The sequence below is a fragment of the Periplaneta americana genome, chromosome 11 (assembly GCF_040183065.1).
Source record: "Periplaneta americana isolate PAMFEO1 chromosome 11, P.americana_PAMFEO1_priV1, whole genome shotgun sequence".
NCBI lineage: Eukaryota > Metazoa > Arthropoda > Insecta > Blattodea > Blattidae > Periplaneta > Periplaneta americana.
In genome coordinates, this window is record NC_091127.1 from 32,700,150 (window position 1) to 32,722,440 (window position 22,291).

General features: G+C 34.0%; 1 protein-coding gene across 12 annotated transcripts in view; it reads left to right on the forward strand.

Moving 5' to 3' along the window:
- The window catches only part of Dys (Dystrophin), a 2,834,509-nt gene that overhangs the window by 2,804,319 nt on the left and 7,899 nt on the right, over positions 1 to 22,291 (forward strand). For 9 of the 12 annotated variants that reach the window (XM_069839224.1, XM_069839228.1, XM_069839227.1 and 6 more), the window contains 2 exons: positions 1,907 to 2,021; positions 8,193 to 8,354. In XM_069839224.1, coding sequence (XP_069695325.1) covers positions 1,907 to 2,021; positions 8,193 to 8,354 — 277 coding nt within the window. Of the gene's footprint in view, positions 1 to 1,906; positions 2,022 to 8,192; positions 8,355 to 16,515; positions 16,533 to 22,291 lie in introns of all 12 variants that reach the window. The other 3 variants (XM_069839232.1, XM_069839233.1, XM_069839235.1) reach the window with 3 other exon arrangements.

A 22,291-nucleotide genomic window follows, 5' to 3' on the forward strand; every position in this document is an offset into this window, starting at 1 on the left:
CAAATTATGAATATGGAGACGAATAAGTGCACACTAAATTAAATATTCTGTAGGACAAATAGCACTTATCTAATTTTTGAAGTGATCATGCAGTGTTAAGTTAATTTGTTGTGTATACATAATGAACAAAAAAGCGAATATTGGCATTTAATTAAAACATCGTGTAAGGAAATAGCCCAAATTAATTATTGTATGTGGAATAAATTTTTAATGGTTAATTTTCTCTAAATTTTTATTTTTAATGCATTTTAGGTGCCTGGAATACAATTTTTAGTGCCCTTTTAGGAGCCTAAAACACCATTTTTAGTGCTTTAACTTCTGATCCCTAATAATTACATATAGGAGATTTTATTATTTGCTATATCACTATTTAAGTTATTTAATAGAGCAAAAATCTGAAAATCGAAAAATATGTCACATAGGAGTTATTGCAGGAACAACGACGATATGCTTCTCATCTTATAAAAATGTCTCCAGAAAAAACTTGGGTCACATTCTTGACTTGCGATCTAAGCAATTTGAAAACTAATTTTGTCTTTTAATTCATCTAGTATACGAGGATTTTTCACATAAACCGTATTCTGTTTTTTCAATTTCTCCTGCAAATAGAAACCACAGTCATGGTAAACCTGGGAATCAAGGCTGCCTTAATTTCCAGCTAATCACTGTTTTTTTATGCCTTATGAAGTGGATGTTTTCTCTTTTTCTGCCAATTCACAGAAGACTGGAATTGCCACGTCATGTAAAGAAACAACTTAGCCACAAATTTCTCAGTCATGCATGTTTCAAGAATTTCTTTGTTCCATTCACTTAATTTCCCACTATTACAAACTGAAAAAAGAATAATGTAGAATAAAAACAACTTGTATATTAGTGTCCTGCAATGTTCGAACATGAGAGAGGCAACTAAGACATTACAGACTTCGTCTTATTTCATATGAAAATCTAATCGCAAGAACTGTGCTAAAATTCTTAAGTGGTTAAGACATGAAGGGGGGGGGGGGGGGGAGTGGAGGACAGCGAATATTTTTATGACAAGGTGGAACAAACACGGCAGGTCTCCTTCTACAGAGAAAACATCAGCGAATATCAAATTTTGCCATATTTGACAAACTTTAATCGAACATAGCATCTGTAATGCACGACTCTGTTACATATACGGTAGAAAGTTATGCATAAAACTGACCACAAAAATTGCAGACTAGAAGAAAAACCAATATAACATTCAAAGCAAAAGAAATGTTGCATTAAGTAACGAAGGAATTATAGTCGCGACGCTGTTATTCCCGGCGTGACCCCTCCTCTTTGCTTACGTCTTAGGAAGTGAAGGCTCTATTAAGTCTAGGTAGATAGTATCGTTCGCCATTTTTGTTCTTTCGTTGCCGAGCTACCAGACGAGGGATCTATTTGCCAAACCGTTAAACATTATCATGTCATAGCTCCTATGATAATAAATCAAACGCACTGTAATTCAGCAAATAATTGAGCGGCAAATAACGTCCTCATGTGCTATCTGCGAACGCCAACGAAAGAGCCAAAATGGCGGGCGATTATATTAATTATTTATCGAGCCTTAGGAAATGCATGACGTCTTCATCAGCTAATCACAAGACGCACACATTTAAATGTAGCTGACCTGCAACGTGATTGGCTACTGGAAATTAGAGCGATGGGACTATAATCATTTAAATTCAAGTACCAGTATCTACACATTTTAACTTGTCTTCACGTATTATTTTGTTATTGATGGACATATCCCTGTATGTTTTTTCGTTCTTTCATTGTGTATTGATCCATTAATCTTCATGTGCTATTATTTATTTTACTGGAAACAAAACAAAGAAAAGCCCAACAATTCTGTGACTCTTATCTCCACATTGTTTGTAAAAGTGTTTTTCCCTTGCAGCCAAGTTCCAGTTCTCCTTCCAAGACGGGAACTTTACAGACACGATCTGTGACAGCTTCACAACTGGCAACAGATTCGCCTGCAAAGATGAACGGGCATTATCATGATTCTGGAAGTAAGCAACATCAAATGAAATAACTTATCTTTATCGTTAACATGATAGTTTAAATTCAACAACTTTTTTCTATAAATATGGAATTCATAAGCTAATGCGCGTGCAATGGGGGATGCTTTATGCAGCATATTTGCATGAACATTTTTTGGGGATTTCACTCTTTTTATATTTCTTCTCCTTGTAAAGATAAGTAAAAACTATGGTGTAGTCTATATGTATAGAAATGATTATTATATAAATTTATATTATTTATTTTATTCATGTATAATTTTATAAGGCTTCCTTCCTTACACTATATTATTTCATGACGTAAATGGTAATATAGTTCTTCAAAAATATATTCTTTATTAAGAACTATAATCACATATATATTTGATTAAAGATAATTTTATACAGTTACAAATTATTCAGAATTGTAATTAAGTCACAAAACAACTGTTTTTGTAATATAATATGTAATTAGTCTTGGTAAAACAAATATTTAATTAACTTTATTGTCCACACCTGTGGAGTAACGGTCAGCGCGTCTCGCCGCAAAATCAGTGGCCTGGGTTCGAATCCCGAAGTTACCTGGTTGAGGTTTTTTCCGGGGTTTCCCCTCAACCCAATACGAGCAAATGCTGGGTAACTTTCGGTGTTGGACCCCGGACTCATTTCACCGGCATTATCACCTTCATATCATTCAGATGCTAAATAACCCAGATGTTGATAAAGTGTCGTAAAATAACCCAATAAAATAAAAGAATAAATAAATAAAAATTAACTTTATTTAATTTTATGTCCCGCACCGTGGGGTCGTAGTCTAAGGCATCCTGCCTAGGACTCGCATTACGGAATATGCACTGGTTCGAATCCTCATGGGGGAAGAAATTTTCTCATGAAATTTCGGCCAGTGTATGGGACCGGTGCCTAACCAGCAACGTGATGTACTTGGGGAGCTACGATAGGTAGCGAAAATCCGGTTTCGCAAAGCAACTATAATGGCTGGGGGGATTTTCGTGCTAACCACACGATACCTCCATTCTGGTTGGATGATCGTCCACCTCTGCTTCGGCATGTGGATGTGAGGCCAGCAGCCAGCTGGTCGGTCTTGGCCCTTCACGGGCTGTAGCGCCGTGGATTTACTTTTACTTATTTAATTTTATAAGCATGTAAATACCACAAAATACAGTAAAATCTCAGTACCGAGCGAAATAAATATACGTACTTATATTACAAAAGTAAACAATTTATTACTACGATCATTAAAGTTTCCTTCATGTAATCGATTGTGACTTCTTGAGATGTTTTGGAGATTGTCGATGTGATGTGATACCAGTGATTTATAAGTAGGCAGTTTGTTTGTATCATTTGACAAGATTCAGCACTGGTACTTTTTACTTCACATGTAGAACAGGCATAAAGATTGGGAACACTTCAAATGCTCTTCTTTTACTTAATTTCTGAATAGTCTGAAATATTTTCCTGTCCTGATACCGATACCATAGTCGAACTTCTAAGTGCAGCTCAACATTATGTCAAATGCGATAAGCCTAACTGTTGGCTGCAGGACAGGAAGGAAATACTCTCGCTGTATATTTTGTTTGAAATTTCATATTTATTTTCATTGTAATTGCCTGCTTATTTATTATACTGCCATCATATTACCTCACTTTTATCGATTTTCATTGACTTCGTGCTCTTAAAATTTACAACAAACATAGAGGTTGTTACAAAATTCGACTGCCATACTTCTACGACGTTTCGCGGTATCCTTCATACAGGGTGCGAATTAAAATTTCTGGGGGGAGGGGGTATAGAATCTTAGACAGAGAATACCATACATAAAATTATTATTATCCTCATTCGATACGGCTCAACACTTGGTCGCACTGAGTTGCTTGTCTTGCATCTTGATCATAATAGTACAGTAGAACCTCTATTATCTGTGGTAATGAAGGGGGTGGGCTGAACAGTTAATCGAAAAAATCGGATAATCCGTACTATAAAAGATTTTCGTAAATTTATTGAATAATATTTACATTTTCGTAATTCTCTTCGTGGTGTTGTGTTTAACATGATAGATAGTAGATCAGAAGTTCACTAATTTAAGTCTGGTTATCAACGACGGGTTTTTAGGGGGCAAGGAAACTCCTTGCAATGGCTGTCTGTGGAAAGATATCAGTATTAGAGATCTCGTGTTGTAGATTTACGTGCTTTCTACACTTCAATTTCGTATTCTGATGCGATATGAGCCACGGTTTATCTTTCCCCAAACCACTCAATTATTTACACTTTTTTTTCGATTCTTAGCACAATGAATGTTCCTTTGATACTCGTATAAAAAATTCATATAGAAATTACAGTACGACAGTTCGAATAGACCATATTGTGTAAGGGAAAAGGCTTGTAATAACCCTCTCTAGAAAAAAAATAACGTGCTAATACAATGTACAGTACTTCATATATTTCTGCAGAAAAAAAAAGTGAGAGGAAGACAGACGGTTAATCCACCAATTGGTTAATAGAGTGACGGATAATCGGGGTTCTACTGTAATTATATCCATGAGCAGGCTTAAGATAAGATGTGTAATTCCTAAGTTATTGATTGTTGTCAGTTTGCGGGTGATGATAATACATCAGTATTACTTTATAGCTACTTTATAAAGTATACTCGTATTAAAACAATTATATTTTGTGAGGGACAGAAGTTATCCCTGGCAGGGATGTTAATATGAATTTATGAGAGGGGGATAACTTTCCAACGGGGGAAATCCCCCCCCACCGTTATTTCGCACCCTGCCTTCATCTCATAGTTCTCATTTACAGTTATGACAACATATTCGGTCATCAAGGCAGGTGTCTTAAGATTCATATTCCTAGTCGTTGGATATGGAGACACAAAACAGAGCGTTTATGTCATTAGCTTATATCGTCACCATCATGCAAGTTTTGTGCCTTGACATTATACTGGTATCGAAAACAGTGAAGTCTAGCACTACTGGAATTTTCTACTCAATTTCTTCTTATTATTCTTATGCAGAACAAGGCTTATGGTATGTGCTAGTGATAACTATTTTATAATATATACAACACCTTACAAAGAGCAGTTGTTTTGTGACTTCCAATTACCCTACAGAATTAAGGCACGGACATCACATTATTAAATAGCAAAAACAATTCTTCCTCTTTGCTGTGCCATTTTCTTTTCAACAATTGTAGTTTGTAGTTCCAACTTAAGGTAGGCCCTATATCTTTTCTTTGAAAGTATTTTTGGTCTTTTTTATTGGGATTTTTGCTGGGTAGTTTTTGCCAGGACTGGAAATAGTTATGAATACAAATTTTATTACATTTCATAAAAATGATGATGCCATGTGTATCATTCGAAGACTGGCTAGAGCAATGCCTTTACATGCGAGAAATCCAGATTAAAAACCCTTTAAGACTAAGAGGTATTTGTGATAGTTCATCACAGAAATAATGTTGAAGGTTTTTTTCGGGATATTTCCTTTTATCTACCCTCATTCCATATTTCTCCATAACTCACAAACTTAGTACAGTACATAGGCTAACAGTATTTCTTGCTTTCTGAAAAAAGCCAAGCGATACGTTTATGTTGATTTTAAATTCCTTGTCGAATTCCTCTTTTATAAATATTTTTCCATTTCGCCAACAGAAATGTCTGTTCCAAAAATAGAACACTTTATGAGTGATGTGTTTGGCGCAGAGTACTCTCACCCTTAAATCTAAGTCATGAATCTTAGTGTTTACATCTCTTCTCAATGAAACCATGCTAAACATTTCCATTTAATTTTTTAATTGATCACTTTCATCCAGAGCTGTACTTGAGTAAATTTTTAAGTACCTTATATTTGAAAAAAAAAAATTGAATTACCGACAAAATAATAAAAATCTATTTTCTTACTTACTTAATTACAAATAACTTTTAAGGAACCCGGAGGTTCATTGCCGCCCTCACATAAGCCCGCCATTGGTCTCTATTCTGAGCAAGATTAATCCAATTTCTAGCATCATATCCCACCTCCCTCAAATCCATTTTTATATAATCCTCTCATCTACATCTCGGTCTCCCAAAGGTCTTTTTCTCTCAGGTCTTCCAACTAACACTCTACATATCTGGATTCGCCCATATGTGCTACATGCCTTGCCCATCTCAATTAATGTTCCTAATTATGTCAGGTGGCGAATACAATGTGTGCAGTTCTGCGTTGTGTAACTTTCTCCATTCTCCTGTAACTTCATCTCTCTTAGATCCATATATTTTCCTAAGCACCTTATTCTCAAACACCCATAACCTTTGTTCCTTTCTCAAAGTGAGAGTCCAAGTTTCACAACACAGAACAACCGGTACTATATCAGAGCTGTTTTATAAATTCTAACTTCCAGTTTTTTCGAGAGCAGACTGGATAATAAAAGCTTCTAAACTGAATAATAACAGGCAATTCTCATATTTATTCTGCGTTCAATATCCTCTCGAATGTTATTTATATTTGTTACTGAATAAAAACCTACTAGCAAATTAAATTTTAAACCACTATAGATAACATTTTCTTAAAACGGATATAACTACTGTACTAGTATTGTGGTCCTGTGATCAGTGAGAACAACACATTATCCAGAAAGTTGAAATATACGAGGGGGATCCAGGAAATAACGACCGTTCGCGCATACCCGCCGCACAGCTGACTCCCCTTCCTTGCTTGAAGGTCAACTGGCTTCCTTAACATGTGTTCTCATAATGTTGTGAGTACTGGTTGCAACAAGTCGCCATTGTGCATTTTGTGTTACTTCAAAATGAACGACGTGATTGATAATCCCGCTAACTGTGAGGTGATGAGTGTGATTCGATTTTTGAATGCCCGACATTTGAAACCTGCAGAAATTTACCGGCAATTGAAAGAAGTGTATGGTTACTGTAATGAATGAAAGAAATGTGAGAAAATGGTGCGAAATGTTCAACAATGGGCGAACAAATGTCCACGATGAAACTCGACCTGGACGCCCATCACTCATCACAGAAGACCTGAAGACTAAAGTGAATGACAGAATCTTGCAAGACAGGCGCACATCACTCGACGAATTGCATATTGCCTTTCCTCACATTTCTCGTTCTTTGCTTGGTGAAATTGTGTCGCAACATCTTGGCTACCACAAAATCTGTGCACGATGGGTTCCACGGCAACTGAGTGACCAACACAAAACTCAGAGAATGGCCTCAGCATTGACATTCTTGATGCGATATCACACAGATGGAGACGCCTTTCTTGATCAAATTGTGACTGGTGATGAGACCTGGGTGTCTCACAACACCCCAGAGACCAAGCGCCAATCACGTCAGTGGCATCATCCCTCATCACCCAAGAAACCGAGAAAATTCAAACAGACTCTCTCAACACAAAAAGTCATGGCTACTGTCTTTTGGGATCGCAAAGGTGTTCTTTTGCTGGATTTAATGCCAAAAGGCACTACGATCAATGCAAATCGTTATTGTGAGACTTTACGAAAACTACAGCGAGCCATCCAAACAAGAGGCGAGGAATGCTTTCGAGAGGAGTTGTGCTTCTTCACGACAACGCCCGCCTGCACACTGCTGCTTCAACTCGAGAATTGCTGGATCAATTCGGTTGGGAAATCTTTGATCATCCGCCCTATAGTCCAGACCTTGCTCCTAGCGATTTTCACTAAGCTGAAAGACTCTGGGTGGTATGCGTTTTGGAAGTGATGAAGAGTTGAAGAAGACAGTGAACACCTGGCGTAATGAACTGGCGGCAGAGGAGTATAACACGGGAATTCTAAAGCTAGTGAACAGATACGACAAATGTTTAAATGTAGGTGGTGATTATGTAGAGAAGTAAAGGAAGCTTCAGTTATGTAACAGACTTTGTTTTTTCAAATAAATATATTTTTTTTAATTATTACAACAAAACGGTCGTTATTTCCTGGATCCCTCTCGTAAGTACCGGTACCTATATTCTTGCACTCACTGTTTGTCTATTATTTAATTTGGTGTGTTACATGTTTACTCTGGATTTCTATTTCCTCTCCTGGCTGTAGTAATGTACAATGCTAGTTGAGTGTGGGGTCATTGTAGAGGAGGTGCTGGGTTCATTGCTTGCTAGTGCAGCAAGTCTAGAGCTAGAGGGCGCGCCTGCATGTGGTGTATGTGCGTAGGTGGGCGCTGGGTGGATGGTGGTAGGAGCACCCTGGACCGTGTGGGCGATATGCGACCTCCTCCCCCTCCAGTGTCACACAACATGGCAGCCGCGGCACCTGGCACTTCTTCTTCCTCTGTCGCTGCCACTCAGAATGTAGGCAATCTGCTCCATATGGCAGGTAGGTATCTCGACTGCTCTCAGTTGCTTGATCCTAGTTGTACAAACTCAATATTAATAAAATGCAGAGTTGCAGGTACAGTTTGCTTTGCATATTTATGCTGAATTTTTTTTACCTCTTGTTTTAAGAAGATTTACTCAAAATTTCTTGTGTGGAAGAGATTTCAACTGCTGAACTAAGAAGCGTTTATGTAAATAAGCAATCTGCCTACTTTCCTTGTACTATCGATCTACAGCAAAACCCCGATAAGACGCTGTTTAAGGGACCACGTGTAAACTACATATTAACCGGGACTGCGTATTAGGCGGATATACTAATTTTGATTTATATACAGTATTTATTAGCATTTTTCTTTATAGAAATACAGGATTCGTGAAAGGTAATACAGTATTACTCCATTATGTAATTGCTGTATTGTAGGCTACGTTAATAGTACATTATGCAACGAGCCTATAATGGTAGTAATTAAGACGCGAGTATGTTTATGAAACGAGCGCAAGCGAGTTTCATAATTTTCATACGAGCATCTTAATTACCATTATAGGCAAGTTTCATACGACTTTTTATGCTCGACCATATTTCTAACTTGAAATTATTCATAAGTATTCATGTTATTCTTATCTCACTGAGAAGCGGAACTGACCTTGTGCAATACCTCGTAAATTGTGAGATGTGCGCAGACGCGAAAGTATTGATTTTTTCCGAGAAACAAATGACATTGACCTTGTTATAATCTAAAGAGTAAAATAAACATTAATCTTGATATAACATTGAAAAACGAGATGACAAATTGAATTTATTTGAATATTATTTACAATTAACGCTAATTATTATAGTAACAGAACTGACTTTATTTCAAATATAGGTGATTTATTGTGCAATTGGTGAAATGAATTTGCGGAAATGTGCTTTGTGAAAGGCTGGAAGATGACGGTGAACTGATGTTAATTTGTGTGTTGTTTTTTTCGACTGAGTTTAATATTGTATTTGAGATTTCAATTTTATTTTGGATCGATTCTTCAACACAACCTTCTGCGACAGTATTGGATTTCCAGCCTCCGTGACGTTTCGCTAGTTGTCTTTCGATTGCATATCCGAGAATAATCGATACTTGTGCTTTCATATTGCTACAATGGTATTTTCTGATTAGTGGAACACCTGAACCTTAACGAATAGTTGTACTTTAATGAGGTCCATTAAAGGGCTGCTACCAGGTGTATAATTACTACATTTCGGCATGGTCGAGCATAAAGACATTTATGATACTGTATGTATGTATGTATGTACTGTACTTAATTCTTTCGAAAAGAGTCCTTTATAGTTGTTTGCCGTGTGCGTGTTCTCCAAGTCCTCATGTTTACCACACTTCACTCTCTTGCGCTTACATCCTCCCGACGTCGCAGCTGCAGTGATTGAGTCGCGATTTTTTTATTATTGTTCTTAATGTCGATGATGGGATTTCTAATGATTCAAGAGAGTTGTTTCTGATTAAGAGTACTGTTTTCATCATATTTTCTTAAGATTTCCAATTTTTCGGACACAGAAAGCGCTTTTTGTTTAACACTCATTGTAATCACACTCACAAACACTTCAATACACTAAGGACAACAAACTGACCAGCAAAAATTTCCAGAATTTTATTACGGTCGAGTGAGGAATGCTGTTTGAGAGAGAGGGTTAGCAAGAGGTGAGGCATTGTAACTGTATGTAAGCTTTAAGTGCACGGGTAAAGGGTCGAATAAGAGATTGTAACAAGAGGATGGGGTATTGTATGGTATGAAGGTTTAATTGAGCACGTAAAGGGTCGAATACCAATCTTTTCAGGTTAATGGCACCAGCATGTTCAATGGCCAAAATGTTTCATTGCTGTTACAGTACATTGCTGAAAATTACATCGAAAATATTCCACAAAAATGGCGTATTATGCAGGACTTGAGCGCAACAAACGGGGTATTTTATAAAGGCGTTATATATGAAATGTTCAGGGACCGGACAAAAAAAAGTATTACACGGGATAGCATAATAAGTGGGCGCGTCTTATCGAGGTTTTACTGTATTACTTCGACATCGTAATGAAAAGTAACAGGATTGAAAAATCTACCTTTTCAGAAGTCATTGCAATGTTAAGCACATACATTTGAGCATGTGTGGTGAAAGTTATGACCCTATCATTGCTTAACCCCTGGAAAATACCTGATACGTATTCAAATTTACAGGGGACTGAGTAGACCCAGGAATGTTCTAGAAGTTTTGGCAAAGAGAAAAATCTTACCACTATCTAGAATTGAACCCGGGACTTGCAGTGTGTAACCAGTTGTATGCTAACTGAGCTATCCAGCAACTGTTGAAATGTAATATCATAACAAAAACAATTAACGAAGTTCATATCCAAAATCATTACCTGTAATCGTCTTTGGCTGTTTGAATATTATTAGAAAATCTAAGTTATTACAAAACTAACATATTAAATAACATTCCATATGCATTTAATTGAAAATATTAATTAAAAGGAAAGTAGGCGAAAAACTTAAATAAGTTTCCCTTCATATGAAATAAAAAAAATTGACTTAGTTGTAATTCATTCATTGAAATTTCTTTCACATTTCATCTTTACCAAACCCGGCCTCTCAGAATGTAGCTTATATTTCAGTTTTCCTTCTCTTAACAGCTAAAGTTTTAAAATAAATTGCATTTGACATGTCTGGCATGACAATAAGATATGCGTATATGAGGCTAAAGCAAAGAATAATGAAAGCTTTCTTTTGGTCTGAGGCTAAAGCAGAGAGCAGTGAGCTTTCTTTTGGTTTTTGTCAATGACATCATCAAGTGAGAATTCATACATTCACAAAGTTTATGAATTTGAGTACATATATGGTACAGTATATTGGTATATCATGGTTTAGTTTATTATGCATGCTGTCATGTTGACGCTGATTTTAAATGCCTATAAATGAGAAAATGCTATTATCTCAAAAACTATTAACCTAAAATTAAAAAAAAATATATATGTATATTCTCATTATACAGAATGAATTTGAAATAGGCTGTAGTATTTTAAATACTATGAATGAAAACAAAAAAAGAATATCGTATATGAGTCCTAAAATCTTTAACCCTTCTGTTATTGCCGCTGTAATTGTCTAATTATCAGAGGAGCTAAATAACAAAACAAATTAATGCATTCTGAATAAACTGATTCAAAATTGCTAGTTCCTGCTACCTATATGTGAAGTCATATCCACAGAAATAAATTTCACAATAATTTAATCGATTTTTTTGTAAAACAACGTAACTTTGGTTTTGAAATAAACAGGAAAAACTTGTTAAAAAGTTTTTTTTTTTGTTTTTTATTTATTGAGTATGCCCCCAACGGTTATAACTCGTATGTAGGGGCTATACAAGAACACATACATATGTTATACAATATAATTGAAAAGTCATGAAACTACAGTCTGTGAAAAATAAACAATAACACAAGAATTTATGAAAGAAAGAAAGCAAAATAAGAATAAATAGTAAGATAACATAAAGTTTTGGGCAGAAAGAAGAAAAAGTTTGAAACCATGAAATAAATAAATCAACTGAAAATTAAAATAAATAATCTTCCCAAAAACGTATTTTTAAACAATTCTTAAAACACCGGCAATTTGGTAAAAGTCTATGTTCTAAAGGAAGTTGGTTAAAAGTTGTTGTTAAAAAATGGTTGTCCTTTCGTTCCATAAGTTACGGAGCTATGCTGAGAAAAAAATATATTGTCTTTATTAAACTGAAATGTAATATTATTATATATTAAATTGTTAATAACTTTGTACATGAAAATAACAGCACCTAATTTGATAATTGATTCAACTGGTAGAACGAAAGAAAATTGATATAGATATTTAACTGGAGTCAAATAATGAAAACCCAATAAATTTCTTAAAGCTCTATTTTGAATAACTTGTAAAGGTCTCAAAGCAGTTTTCTTATTATGTCCCCAAATAAATGACATATACATTAAATGAGAATGGATAAAAGCATAATATACATTCAAGAGACAAGATATAGGCAAAGATTTTTAAGCCTTTTCAAAATACCAGACATTGGAGCAATTTTCTCACAGACAGCCAAATGCTTATCCCATGTTAAATGTTCATCAACAATCAAACCTAAAAATTTAACTGATGCAACTTTTTGTATTACACAATCATTAAACTTTAATTCTTGTGGAATAATATAATAAAATGAAGGTTTAGTAAAAATCGTATACACAGTTTTTTTCAAATTCAAAGAAAGCCTATTTGCACTTAACCAGTTTTCAAGAGTAATAATGTCCATCTCAAACTTTTCAAATAGTTCTTCAATGGAGTCAGTAATATAAAAGACACTAATGTCATCTGCAAAAAGAGTGGCAGTCCCAAGTACAGAGGTGTGAAAATTATTAGAATAATCTTAATTTTAAAGGTTTTTTAATAGTTCCTTCACCAATATTCATTGAATTGATGAATATTGGTATATAATATTACTATACTGATGTAGGATATATTTACTACTAACAATGCCGGAAAGCATTGTTGTACATTGGTATTTTTCTTATTTTACAATTGTTATGGGAATTCAGAAATTATTATATTATGTTGGCGAAATTGGAAACATCAAAAATTAATTAAGAAATGCTTTAAACAAATTGTTCTTTGCGTTTACATTATTGTGAAGGTTCAAATGAACGTATACATCTGTTTTGTGCATATAATTTTTTATGTTTCCAATTCCGCCAACATAATATAATAATTTCTGAATTCCCATAACAATTGTAAAAAAAGAAAAATACCAATGTACAACAATGCTTTCCGGCATTGTTAGTAGTAAATATATCCTACATCAGTATAGTAATATATACCAATATTCATCAATTCAAATAATATTTGTGAAGGAACTATTAAAAAACCTTTAAAATTAAGATTATTCTAATAATTTTCATACCTCTGTAAATGAAGAAATTTTATGTCGTTGACATGAATTAAAAAGAGAAGAGGTCCCAAAATTGATCCTTGCGGTACACCGCATGATAATAAGAGAGTATCACTTTCCAAGTTATTCACTGAGACATATTGATACCGTTCACTTAAATAACTCCGAAACCACTGTAAAACAATACCTCATTACAATTTGTAATGAAATACAAATTAAATATGTTGTACATACTTAGGAAATGTGTAGGAAATGTACATTCTACAATAAAAACAGTTCTAACAAGTTGTCTTGGAAAATTAGTAGCTTTCTTGTGCTACTGACATATGCAGTTTTGAAAAAAAATTATTACTACAGCACAGCAATTTTAAATGCTTATTGTATTGTGTTTAGTCTCATCTTATACCTCATTTTCAGCATCTACATTATCTTTAGAAACAAGATAGTTAACAATATCATCATAAAAATGATTCTAGTTCTCTGGGATGTAAAGTGACATGTATATTTTCTCCAAACATTGAATGTTTCTCGATATTACCATAGCATTAGATTTAGCACTGACATGATTGTGTACTTGCTATACAAACACGTAGATCGACACTCAAGGAACAAGCTAGTGCCGATAACTCAATTTCGACCAAAACCTGACATGCGTTGTTTTACAAAAAATCGATTCATTTGTTGAAAGGTCCTTCTTCAGTATCACATGTGCTTCTGCACGTCTATATTACAACGTTACAATGGCAATAATATTAAAATGTAGGAGCCATATTTATGTGACGTTTTTTGTTTGTTTTCGTTTAAAGGATACATAGTACCGGTACCCTACGTAAAATAATACCGCATATTTCAAATTCGTTCTGTACATTGCTTAAATAAAAAAAACTGCTTCCCATAATGAATGAAGCACAAGGGTAGTTCATAAGAGGAGTTCTGCTTCAGCAGTTGCATGCAATATGAGTTTTTACTAAACCACGTGCATTTTCATCTTGTGTTATTTTGAGAAAGAAAAAGTGTGGTTCCTTCCTCCCAATTTGGTACCTGTCTTCACTGTCTACCATTGCATGGATGTCATCGTTACTAACAGTTTCTAACAAATGGTGGAATGACTGTACTTTTCATGCAGATAGAACTATACTTTTATCAGTAAGTCAGATTTCACCAGATTCTGTAAATAACGTAAAGTTACTACAATAGTGCAAACTGTTTTAAGTATCTTCATCTCAAGCCATGAATCCATTGAAGCCGTTAGGTACTGCAAGAACTGAGAGTTGTTGAAAACTAAATACATAGTGTCCCAGTACCATATATATTAAAAATTAACGTGGCCATACATTAGAAATGATTTGTAATAGGACAACACATGTGCCATATTTTTTGTGTTGGAGTAGTAACACAGGCAATTTCATTTTTGTGTCTCAGGTTCTACAGTGTTCTCGGTTTTGTGGCATACATGGTGTTCTTTATGTTTCCCCACGGATAAAAATCAATTGATGTTAAGTCAGGAGATCGAGGTGGATATTGCACACTTCCTCTTTGTCCTATCCATCTACCAGGAAAAGTAGCATGGAGGAAATTTCTTACATTGGTTACTAAAAATAACAATCTTCATCCAAAAAACAATACATTAATGAGAGGTATGACGTAGTCTAGCAAAGTTAAGTAGATGACATCTGTAACAGTCCCCTCAAAAAAAAAAAACTTATCATTGTTTTGGAACACACATCACACCATTCTGTTATCTCTGGTAGAGTTAACTGCTCGTTCTTTTGTTATGTGTTAATATTCCTTGGCCCAATGTATACAGTTATGTCAATTAAGAGTACCATTAAATTTAAAAGTGGTATCATCCAGTCTAATGGTCAGAGCTCTGCTTACAGTTCATGAGGTTCTGGGTTCGATTCCCGGTTAGAACACAGGAATTTTTCCTTAAGGGAAGGCATAGGTGAAATTACTAAATCTTACAGTTTTCATTTTTTTCTCAAAGACCAAGGACACCAGAATAAAATTATGTGACACATTTCCTTATTAAGATGAAATAAAAGGCAGGAATTTTTTTTTTCGTGATTTTCTTTAATTTCCGACGTGTGGAACCATTTATATATTAATTAATTAAAGAAAGATAACAGGGATCCTGTAAGTTCCCTTGCTACCGCAACATCGTATTACTGAAGTCTCTGTTCTACATTGCGAGTTAATACAAAATTTATTTGTAATATTTATTCTTGAATACACTCTTTTAACACTTACATAATCACTGATGAACTGCTAAGTCATTTGAATGAATAATAACTACTTCACTTTATTAACGTCAAAACTAGTCAATCACATAACATAACACCAGAATTTATAATGTTAACACAGTGAAGTAGATATTATGTATTCAAATAACTTAACAGTTCATCAGTGTAATATATTTAATTAGGTTGTTCATTTATTCTTCCATTTGAAGTTATTTTAGGTAATATGACTTCGCTGTACTTCGTATCTTCTTTTGCTTTCTCTTGTACGAATTACTATATGGTATAGAAGTGTTATGGTTGCTAGAAAGTATCGATTTCTAGATTTTCACTGAAATACTATAGGCCTACATTATGTTTTCAGCATCTCTAGTACCGGTACTGATCCACTTTCTCTAGTCTAAAGTTCGTATTATTATATCCCAATACATTAACCCCAACTCCTATGAGAAAGATTAAAATCATTGTTTTGAAAACAAAATAATAAAATTATTTATACATATAACAAGTACTGAAAAAGCAGTTTTTAGTATGTCATCTGTCCGTCTGTGCATAATCTTTCCTCCTATATACGAGTCAAATCATTCGAGAAGTATGCACATGACATACAATTTTTACTTCCTAAACAACATGAATTTATGTGAAACATACCGGTACGGCATTTGTTGTTGCATATTTTGTTATTAAATATGTGTATAATAACTGAATTTTAAGTGTTCACAGACTATGATTATAATTAATTTTTGCGGAATTTGAATTTAACATTTTGGTGAAATAATTTGTAATACTTTTTTTTCTGATAAAATACACAGAAAAGTATTTTAAAAATATGACAGTGCTGTTTTACTTCTCAAACAGTGAAGAAATATATTTCTGGCGTAATACTATATCAAAAATTAATTCAAGTAATATTTAAAATGTGACGAAGTAAATTTTGGTGTGTTATTTCTTCTCTTTTTCAACTGTTTCAGCAGCAGGCAGGATGTAGGTCAGTCATTTAATAAGTCATCTGCTTCTTTAAAATGCACAATTCAAGTAGGCTAGTAATTTGCATCACATCAGTTTGGCTGTAGTAGGCAAATGGCATGTTGATCATAAAGCGCCACTTTAAGTACTATTTTTGACACATTTTAAGTTTTGAAATTTAGCTTGTTGCTCAGGGTTGTAAATGCATGCGGTAGCATGGTAGAATGCTGTTGCGCAATTGTTTCTTGATCTTCACTTACTTCACAACGCAGGTTATCTTAGAAATACGTGCAGTATTTTGGTCAGAAAAATTTTACGTAAAGCAATAGCTGTGTGCAAATAGATCTAAGTTGGTAGGCTACTTAGTTTTTCCATTAGTTTTATTTGAAGTAAACGAAAGCTTATCTATTTCACCTGTGGAGTAGATCCACTTTCTCTAGTCTAAAGTTAATATTATTATATGCCAGTACATTAACCCCAACTCCCATGATTATTAAAATAATTATTTTGGAAGCAAAATAATGAAATTATTTAGACACATAGCTAGTACGTAACTACAAGTATTCATTTAGAGTTAATAATAAACCATATCTTAATCATATATATAATATTTATTCCAGATATTAAGACATTAACACACTCATACACACAATTACATTTTTATACCAATTTGTTGTACGTATTTCTGGGAAATCACCTACAAACAGTTAACTCATACATGTTGTAGATAACATCTGATTTTATTAATATTTGCTTAAATACGGTAATTAAAATATTACATTTACATTAAATAATTTATCTGCAAAATAAATACATTTAGTTCTAGCAAAAGAGAAATGCTGTCAAGTAATTGTAAAGTGACGTAGATATGTGTAGAAAGTGTATAATATGGTAGGTATTCTTCATTGTAATAATATTTATTTTACAAAAGTGATTGTGAACCTGTTTGTTTGTGTACTACTTGAACTTTATCATAGTGCAGTTGCATCTATATCAACAGTATTTATTTTATGTTAAACTATTAATCGTGAAAACTGTTTTTCTTTCGTAATTATGAGTGGCGTAGCATGAAATTTTGAGCAGGGGAAGCTAACTCAAGTTGTCTTTCATGCAATATGAGAAAACGTATTACAAAAATATAATCTTAAAATAAATAGTAGTCAATGTCAAGTCAGCAGTCAAAGATTGGTTGGAACCTCGTAACACCAATAAGGCATGACCTCAAATGGTACATAGTAAAATATGATTTCATGGTTTACACATATCTCTAACAAATAGACACGTATACGTATAACATTCGCTCACTCCCTGTCATACTTAGATAAATCACAATATTAACGGTCAATAGATACAGTATTAGTATCATTACGTAAGTATGCGTCTGTATTTTGAGTAAGTCCTTCATTGACTGCAAGGGAGTCGGTCATTTGTTTTTTAGATCACACTTTTGCTCGTAAGTCAGTCTTGATAATAGAATTGTCCTAAACAATTCAAGTAAATTGGTGTCAGGAACTGTTATTTCACTCATTATTTATTATATCAGCCACAAAGCACACTAACACTTCAACTGAACACAACTGACGAAAAGGGATAACTCGGAAACTACTTATTTTCAATGTCAAAGCTAGCTTCCTGCGAGCCTTGCAACCCTATAAAACGTCTTTGCTTGCGACCAATGTAGTTTAGTTAGAAAGGGATGGAAAATCTGCGGGGTGGGTTACACAGAAGAATGAGTGTAAGAAACCAGTCTGCTTGGAAGCTGGTGTGTGCAGGCTTCTTGTTTACTGCTACATCACAAATCATCCTGAGCTGCCGCATCACAATATTTAACGCATAAATATAAATTTTATTAAAATTAATAAATAATTTTGTCCATAAATTTCAGGTTTATTATGAAATTATCATTAACTGGGGAAGCTGAGCTTTTTAGCTTACATTGACGCTACACCACTGGTAATTATCGCTATTAAAATCTAACAAAGACACAAAGTCCCTTGTCATAGCATCATGGTCTAAGGCATCATGTCTAGTACTCCATTACGGAATGTGTGCTGATTCGAGTCCTCATGAGAAAGGAATTTTCTCATGAAATTTCGGCCAGTGTATGGGACTAGTGCTCACCCAGCTAGTCATGGACTGTCGTGCCACATGAAAAAATCCAACGAAATTGTGTTATGTTCATTTATAATTGCCAACTTTTTTTTTTAAGAAAATACGGGAGATTAAGAAATTGACAAAATTTCACATACAAAATTGGCAAATTATTCAATTCAGTTACTAAAAAGCAACTTCATTCTACACTTCGACAGCTAGGCTTACATTAAGAGTATTTTGAGACAGATCTTGTCTCGCATAATAGTTGAAGTCAATTGCAATTTACAGCTTTGATTAGATTATGTCGTACTATTGTTTCGAACACATGTCCAATTACGAGTATTGTTCATGAGTTAAAACATTCTTTTTGTATGAGCATTACTATTTGGTATGCATAGAAAAAAACTGGACAGTTTTTTCCAAAATTATAATATTAGTATTGTTTGTTTATAAACAGGTGAGCATTACCTTCCGAAAAGACTGCACATTTCAATGCATCTCTTGAACAACAAAATTCATCATATAAACAATAATCATTCACGGCAAAATGAAATGTTTAGAATAATTATTTTTACATTGCAAAAATAAAGGAGAAAAATGCTCGAAGAGAAGAAAAATACGGGAGCTGGAAGACTGTTAAAAATTAGGGGAAAATACAGGAGATCCCAGGATATATGAGCGGGTTGACAGCCCTACATTCATTCAAGCATACGAACCCTGTTAACATGTAATTATTCTTGATGATTTTTTTATGTTTATAATGAATCAGGTATGTAACAGAGTGAAAATGTTCATATACCGTGTATTGTAACATAACAATTGAAAACTTTTTAGCAGTTTGATAAAAATTTAACATTGTCATAAAAAATAATTTGAAATCTTTGTTCTCGTGTTACTACTGCATTTTTAGTTAGTCGTTTGTATTCAAATAATTTAATTATAGTTTACTCAGAATAAAACGTCACAACACCATACATTCTATGATCGCAGATGCACTTCAATCCAAAAATCTAGACGTTCACGAGGAAGTTCATTGTATTGCTAATGGAGGAAGCAATCGTAGGATCGATATCATAGCTATAAATAGGAATAAACAGTCAGCCGAAATAATTGATCCTACCATCAGATTTGAAATCTCAGCCACTCAACCATCTGAAGTAAATGAAGAGAAAAAGAAAATCTACGAGCCCACGATTCAGTACCTTTCGGCAAAATACAACATTGAAAAAATCACAGTTACCGGTCTCTTCTTCGGAGCGAGAGGCACCATCCCGAAAGCCTTTGTAAAGTGGAGGGAAAAATACAAGCTGACGAGAGATATTCAAGATGCTATCGTCACAACCATAATAAAATTTTCTGTAGCGATATTTCGTCAGCATCTTTATGGTGTACATTCAATTTAAATTACACTTGGTTCTATTTTTTTTCTTATGTCTTATTCACTTTTGTCTGAAACCTGTTTATATAATTTTTCATTTTAAATTTTATTGTGAGATATTCTGTGTCGCAGGGCAAACCCAAAATATTGGGTCAGACTACTAAATTAAGTTTAAAAATTCGCGGTTCTTGACAATTTACATATTTATTTTATATTTTGTTATGTGATACGACTCAACCTTCTATCTAATAAAGTAAAAGGAAAACAGATAATTACGCAAATTCGTACCTAAATCTAAATTTTATTACAATAATGTATATTATGACAAAGATTATTTTAATTATTCTAACAACAAAAACTATACTAAAATAAATTGTAGTTATGTCGTAGTGTAGTGGGTTATTATAAAAATACTTTGAAAACATATTATATTTTTAGATTTCTGTAACGCACATCCACCCCTGAAGTGATTTATTAATATGTAATGCTTAGTCTTTACGTAAAGAGCTAATAATCATTGTTACCACAACAGATAAATTCTGTAAAACCAAAAATTAAGCAGTGCTCGTTAGGACAGTTATGCACGCAGAACCTATACCCACTGCACAGTGCTGTGGATTGAACGTCGGCGTAGCTCAGCGATTAGAGCGCTTGGTACATAGAACCAAGGACCCGGGTTCGATTCCTGGTACCACAGCGAATTTTTCTCCTTTAATAATCATTGTTTAGTCTTTGTTTTATGAGCAACAAAGTGTCTCGTAAATCGGATCTGAGTTTCATGATGTTTTCAGGCTGCTCTTACATCTGCATCAAGTTGTAAATTCAGTTAATTATTGTTGTGGATTTCGTAACCTATCTTAAATAATTAATGAACAATAAATGTTTTAATTACCACTGAAAACTATTTTTGTATTAATATAGGTATTTGAATACAAGTAAAATGTGTGGAATTTTGGATAATTATATAATTCAGTCTTTATTTTACTTAAGGTTGACAACCTCATTCAGTCGACTAAAATTTTCGTTGACATTTTTAAAATTGTAATTGATATAAATCTTGTGATTTTTTCTGAAACTCAAGATCTCGATATTTAAACCGTATTTTCAACTATAAACAACAGTGGTTGCTTCAGTAGATGTGCTAGACGGGCTCAAATACCATACAAAACTGTGGGATAAACTTTTTTTTCTTTTATCGTAAAGAATAAACATTTACTTCTATAATTAAATGAAAACTGAAACTACACTCAAATCAATTCTTATAGTTTACTGATGGTGATAAGATAATATTAATATTTTTCGGAAGATGAATATTTCCATCTTATAGTGATTAATAAGATTTCACAACATTTCGAAGATTGATCATCTCATAAACAAAAAGAGTAGTGAGAAGGGAATAATGTCTTGTTTAGGTCTTTACAAACGACTAAGTCCACTTGACTGACCTTCTAAACATTGTGAAATCTTGTTCATCATAAGCAGTGGAAGAATTCCAAACTATTACTCTTCTGAGTAACCCAACATTGGTTTTTCCCTCACTCAGAACTCTAGTTTGCAGTGGCGTAGCATAAAATTTTGAGCAGGGGAAGCTAACTCAAATTGTCTTCCATGTACATATGAAAAAACGTATTGCAAAAATATAGTCTTAAAATAAATAGTACCCGGTAATCAATGTCAAGTCAACAGTCCGAAGATTGGTTGGAACCTCGTAAATAACACCAATAAGGCATCACCTCAAATAGTACCTAGTAAATTATGATTTCATGGTTTACACATAGCTCTAACAAATAGACACCTATATGTATAATTTAACACTAGCTCACTCTCTGTCATAGTTAGAGAAATCACAATATTAACGGTCCATAAATACAGTATTAGTAATTACGTAAGTATGCGTCTGTCTTGGTTGTGTCCTTCATTGACAGCAAGGGAGTCGGTCGTTTCTTTTTAAATTACACTTTTGTTCATAAGTCAGTCTTGATAATGGAATTGTCCTAAAAATTCAAGTAAATTAGTGCCAGCAACTGTTATTTCACTCATTATTTATTATATCAGTCACAATGGACACTAACACTTCAACTAAACACAACTGACGAAAGGGATAACTCGGAAACTAAATTCTTTTCAATGTTAAAGCTAGCTTCTTGCGAGCCATGCGACCAGGGTAGTTTTGTTAGAAAGAGATGGAAAATCTGTGGGGTGGGTTACACAGAGAATGAGAGGATTGCAAGCTGGTGTGTGCAGGCTTCATGTTTACTGCTGCATCACAAATCATCCTGAGCTGCCGCATCACAATATTTAACACCTAA